The sequence below is a fragment of the Carcharodon carcharias genome, chromosome 18, assembly GCF_017639515.1.
Source record: "Carcharodon carcharias isolate sCarCar2 chromosome 18, sCarCar2.pri, whole genome shotgun sequence".
Classification (NCBI taxonomy): domain Eukaryota; kingdom Metazoa; phylum Chordata; class Chondrichthyes; order Lamniformes; family Lamnidae; genus Carcharodon; species Carcharodon carcharias.
The window spans coordinates 44,198,540-44,204,791 of NC_054484.1; the positions used below are offsets into that span (position 1 = coordinate 44,198,540).

The 6,252-nt window shown below is 37.7% G+C and overlaps 1 protein-coding gene across 1 annotated transcript in view; it reads left to right on the forward strand.

Annotated features, from left to right (window-relative positions):
* hgd (homogentisate 1,2-dioxygenase) overlaps positions 1–6,252 on the forward strand; it is a 33,154-nt gene extending 26,902 nt beyond the window's left edge. The window contains exons 12-14 of the mRNA XM_041211738.1: positions 1,804–1,930; positions 3,083–3,264; positions 6,109–6,252. Of these exons, the coding sequence (XP_041067672.1) occupies positions 1,804–1,930; positions 3,083–3,264; positions 6,109–6,252 (453 nt within the window). The remainder of the gene's footprint in view (positions 1–1,803; positions 1,931–3,082; positions 3,265–6,108) is intronic.

Below are 6,252 nucleotides of genomic sequence, written 5' to 3' on the forward strand. Positions count from 1 at the left end.
ATAGTCGTTTGGTAGTAAAGAACTTGAGTATTGCTGAAAAATGAGACTTGTCTAAGCTTTTAGTCTTGCACTCATCAGGACACTTGCAGGAATACCAATATAAGGGGAAAACAATAATTTATACTGTATTAGAAGAGTGTTGGTAGGTTGGCAAGTGGCATTGCAATGAAGAATGCAACACTGATTGTGACTGACAGTTAACTGCCAAGTTAGAAATTTAAACTGGGCAGCTTGACCCTGATTGGTCAAAGCATTGCCCTGAGGAATGAGTCAGTGAATGGCTGTCACTTATTTTGTTTAGCTGAAACAGGCGCAGTTAACTATCGGTCACCATCAGTGGTGCATTTTCCATGGTAACACCACTTGCCAACCAATCAGCACTCTTTTTACATTCAGTATAAACTGTTGCTTTCCCCTTATATTGGTATTCTTGCGAGTGACCTGATGGTTACAATTTCATATTAATTTGACCTCTATGAAACTACAGAATCCATTTGTGGAACTCTTTTAAGCATTTTCAGGTGGACTGAACCACACTAAGGACTATTTCTTGGGAGAAGGAATCATGCAAAAAAATGACTCCTCTTCAGAGTGTTATGACGTGGCAGCTGATGTGTGCTAGGCAGACCAAATCCACAAGGGAAACTTGGCCACGCTATCACAACAGTTTTGCAATTTGTATTTATTATAACATGTGTGCACTGAATTCAGGAGTAATGAGTCCACTAACATCTTTAGAGATTTAAAAAAAAACTAAATTAAAACATTTATTAACAAAAGAAGAGATTTCAAGCACATACATAAGATTACAATTACTTAATACCACAAAAAAATCCTAAAATTTCTAATTAACTTGACTCCCAACTATAACCCCCTTTAATGCAACACTCCAAATTAGATTTTAAATTTGAATAGTAAGCCAGCAAGTTTGCCATAGCACCCACCTGACTGTGGAATTCCAAAGGCCTTCCTTCACCTTTGGTTAGTGGACACAGAAAACTTCTGTAAAAGTGGCTGGTGGCTTCCCCAAGGCTGTTTTACACACTCCTCTTAAATATTACATGCCTCCCCCCCCAACATAGCCTTCCATTCTTTTTACATATGTATTCTGTAATTCTACTGTTCTATATGTCTTTGGAAATTTACTTTTCCCATAATATAAAAATCTTTCATGTTGTCAATATGGTCAGTACCTTTGGGAAAAATAAACACACTGCTTGGTCTTGCTTATCTTGTTAGCTGTAAACATCCTATCATCCCTTTGAAACCTAGGCAACCCCTTCACATATCTAAAAGTGAAAAATTCCTTTACACCCTATATGCTGAGCCCTCATCCATGTTTACTCATAAGCATTTCAAATGCCTTTTACCCCTAACTTCTTTTGATAATTTCAAGCTTGCAGTCTATCTGACTTTAATTCAATTAAATCACTGACAGAACCATCTACACACATACCCATAAGCCTACTTTATGATAAACCACAACAATATAATGAAAAGAAATGTTAGTTTCATGACCAGGGGCAGGCATTTCAATTTTCATTTTGGTCAAATTTTGAATACATAAATACGCAAAAAAAAGTATTATATGAAAATTAAAGAATCAAGGAGAGATAAATTTTGAGAATCCTGTCTTTTCATCCCGTTCTCCAAACAGTTCAGTTAAACTTTAAAGCTTTTGCACAATAGATTCCTGTGCAAGGGAAAAGTAGAGTACCCCTGAAACCAAAAACAGACAACACAGATATGCAAGGTGCTTGCGATATAGAACACTAATCTAACAACAACCCTATTTGTTTTCAGGATCCTTCGATTTTCACAGTGTTAACTGCTAAGTCGACCCGTCCAGGTGTGGCAATCGCAGACTTTGTGATCTTTCCACCACGCTGGGGAGTGGCTGACCACACATTCAGGCCCCCTTACTACCATCGTAAGACATGGCAAATAAAATCTGTAGCAGAAACTGATATATTCAAGAGGGCAAGCACACCAGTGTGGTGAATCCCATCTAGTCTTTGGAACCGATTTTAAAAGATCTTAGATAATCTAAAACAGATTAAAATTTAATTTATAATTAATCTCCATCTGAAAGCTGGGAGGTACTCTGTAATGTTACATGATTATTTTTAAATTGGACCAACTATTTAAGTTTCATCTTATTTCTGTTGTGTGGAATGTAAGAACATTTAGGTCATTGCTCATGCATGAATATGCAAATACATGACTGACAACCATATTATAGCCATTTTGTAGTAAATTTTTTATGGTCTAATAATCCTTTGTGTGAAAAAAACTCGTTTAGCACTGACCCTCAATCTACCCTTCCTGTTATCAATTCAATAAACAGTAGAAACAAAATTCTCTACCCTCTTATAACCTTTAACAATTATGTAGTCTTTCTTTGTAATTGTAACTATAATCTTTAACTCCCAACATCATTCTAATAAATCTCTGGCGTACCTTTCCCATGACTCTAATGTCCAATCTAATATCACATTTTAGTGTTACTATTAAGTAAGATGTACACAGGAGGCCAAAACTTTGGATGCACTCCCACAATCAGTTGGGTGGGAGTATGGTGGGCCCATAATTCCCACAGGATTTCTGAGGAGCCATCACCTGTTTCAAAGAAGGGGTCACATACCGTATGGGTGAGGCAAGGGACTTGTGGGCTTGGAGTTCCTGATACCAGCCTGCAGATCAACAGCAGGCTGGTACACAACAGACTGGTACATAGAGTGATTAGAGATGCACCAGTCTGCCTGCTAACATATATTAATTCCATTTGAGGGTCCAGGCCTGTAAGCTTTAAGATAGGTTTTACTCCACCACAGGGGTAATCATCCTTGTGCATTTCCCAAGTCTTCAACTGTTGAGTTTTGAATTTTATGAAAAAGTTGAATAGCAAACTGTTAATATAAAGAGACTTAATGAAGCTTTTTCAAGAACTGAACATTGTTTTTAAATCCCAGCATGGCTCTACTTAAGATTAAATAATAACCAGAAAATTGAAACATTGTAAAAAGTAGGATCAGCAGTTTGCAAATGAAAGGGTTTTCATGCTTTGTTTTTCCCTCACCAGGCAACTGTATGAGTGAATTTATGGGGCTGATTAAAGGTCATTATGAGGCGAAAGAGGAGGGTTTTATGCCTGGTGGAGGTAGTCTGCATAGTATTATGACTCCACACGGGCCAGATGCAGAATGCTTTGAGAAAGCAAGCAAAGCAGAACTCGAACCAGAACGAGTAGCTGACGGAACAATGGTAAGTGACAGAAGAACGCGAAGACAGTGAGGTGTAATTTCTGTCCAATGGAACAAGTTTTCTCGATCATCAGCTACCCATCTTAAACAACTCCTTTATTTCCAAAAGTCGTTTCCTATTGGAACCAAAATTATTTGTTAATAAGCTGGCAAACATATGAGAGGCAGGATAGTAATAAGAAAGTAGAATCTAGGTTATGCAAGCATTTGTAATCACAGGATTGATCACACCCTATACTTCATTAGTGTTGCAGCTATAAACTGTCTCCTTTATACTTTTGGAAGGGAGAAAAATATGTCCACTGTCTATGTTAAATCAGTTTACCAAATTCAGGCAAATAAGGACCTTAAGAAAATACAATTGCATTTTCTGTGTTAATATTTTGTTCTGCTCACTCTTTAAACTCAATAACAAAGTGAATATGGCCCATTAAAATTATATTAGTTGCACAAGAGTGCTGACCATGGTCTTACTAACTGAAAAGACTTGGAGAATGAACTTGCTTTTATTTTGTGCTTTTCACAACCTCAGGGTATCCTGCCTCTGAAGTGCTTTTGGAAGTGTAGTCACTGTTATAATGTAGGTAAATGAGGAAGCCAATTTTTCCACAGTCAAGTTCCAAAAATAGCAAAGAGATAATGACCAGATAATACGTTTTGGTAGTAATTTTGGCTGAGGCATAAATACCAGCCAGGAAGTGCTTACCCGACCTTCATCAAATTGTGCTCTGGGAACTTTTGCATCCACCTGAGAAGCAGACAGAACCACAGTTTAGTGTCTCATCCAAAAGATGCATCTCCGATAAGGCAGCACTCCCTCAGTGCTGCACTGGGTCGACAGTACCCATGTGCTCAAGTCTTTGAAGTGAGGCTTGAACTGCCAGCATTCTCTCTCAGAGATGAGAGTACAGCTACAATTGCAAGGATGACACATAATTCATCAACATGACCAACTTTTAAAATTCAGAATAAATAATACCTACCCAAAAGTTGCAATAGTCACACCATAAAAAAGCAATTTTCATCCCTGGTAAGTTTGGGGTAATGACTTATACATCTGGCATCATCATTTCATTTGACAAGTTCAGCATGACCAGTTTAATTCATTTGAATTGAGTAGCTGTACCTTATCTGAATTGAACAGATTTTTCTCAAAATGTAAAATTAACTTGCATGAAGAAACAAAACAAAATCACAAAATACTACAAAGTAGAATAAAGAACTAAGCTAACAAAAAGGCCATTTCTCATTAAAGGATCAGGGTTACCAAGTGGAAAGGATAAATAAAGGGGAGAAAGCCCTGCTTAAAACAGAAAAAATAAATAAACAGCATTCTCATATTGCATTTGTAAAGTGCCTTGCTGGACCACAACCAAAGAGAATCTTGCCAATGTACAGGAAGAATGAGCATGAAGCCAAACCTGAAAATGCCTTATATATTCATATTCATACGAGCTGATAATCACATTAAGTAGATAAGTGCTGTGACCAACAATACGTAAAAATACAGAGGACTAATTAAGGGACTAATCATATAATGGTATGCATCTGCCATGTATTATTGGCATGGAGGCCTAGGATCTACCAATCACCTGATGGGCTCAATTCCCAGTGCAGCTGTTCAGATTGTATCAGAAGGCTCATTAAGGTCACATTTTTTTTTAAATTCAGATGCCTATAAGTAGCCAAAAGGCACTTCAGACACTAAACGCTCACCAGGAAGAATACTTCAAGGACAGCCCATAGTTGGAATAAATATTTCTACTGGGAGTCTTTCTCCCTATGGGTCACTTTCCTTGCTACTATTGCTGTTTTCAACCTTCAACAGCCAAATTGCACAAGAGGACAGGTCCCAGTGGCAAACCAATGCAAAAAAAATGATAGCACTCTATCAGTAGCCTTCAGCCCTTAATTTGCTCCTAGCCAACCACATTCTGGCCCCCAACTCCTGTGATGCTCTCATGCAATGTGCTGTGTGCCAAGATCACCAATAAAATATTCAAATAAATTGACTTTGCATAAAGGGATTAGGTCTGCTCTCTCGGGTATAGGGACAGGCAATATCTCAGGAGTGGAGATGATGACAAAGTGGTCAAGATCATATTACCATCATCTTATTTTTTCCACATTACAACTGTGCATAGAATTTCCTAAAGTTTCTGAACAACCCATTAGCTTGTCAATTTAACTCAAATTGATTTTCCCATGATGAACATTTGCAGAAAAATTACAATTCACAAGTAGGTAATTAGAGAAGTGAATGCTAAAGAGATGGTAATTCAAAGTTTTATGTGAGATCAGTGCTTTAGTGTCAAGAGATTGTTCCTGTTTTTGGAAGACCTGCAAAATCTTTTGCATGGCCTTATTCAGTAGAAGCACTGTATTAAATCTACTCAATCAAGACTACTAGAATTCAAACATCTCCCAATCATAAACTTTCTCAACTGGTATTAATAGGGCTAAATTAAAATGGGTGAAAATAATTACTTTTCAAAGTCTGATCATGAGAACAAGGGATTGCCATATAGGTATATGCAGCAATACCTCAAATCTGTTACTGACTCATGAGCTGTCTAGCACAAACTGGGACTTCAACACTGCAGATTGCTTCCGAACATGCTCATGGTGCAGAGTCCTGCTGGAGACCATGTATCATCCAATTGAGTACTATTGCCAAGTTTGTACAGACTGGAAAATGTGCTGTTTTTAGAAGAACGCATACTCATCTTATGTTAATTATTCCAATTTGACACAATGTTCATCTGTCCCTGTGCAATACTGCATAATACTCGATTCATTGTTAAGCAAATCCATTCATTGTTTCATTTTCTATTTAATTTGACAGGCATTTATGTTCGAGTCCTCATTTAACATGACTGTCACCAAATGGGGCCTGGAGGCCTGCAGTTGCCTGGACAAAAGCTACTCAAAATGTTGGCAGCCACTGAAAAGTCATTTTAATCCCGACTGGAAGCCAAATGACAAGTGA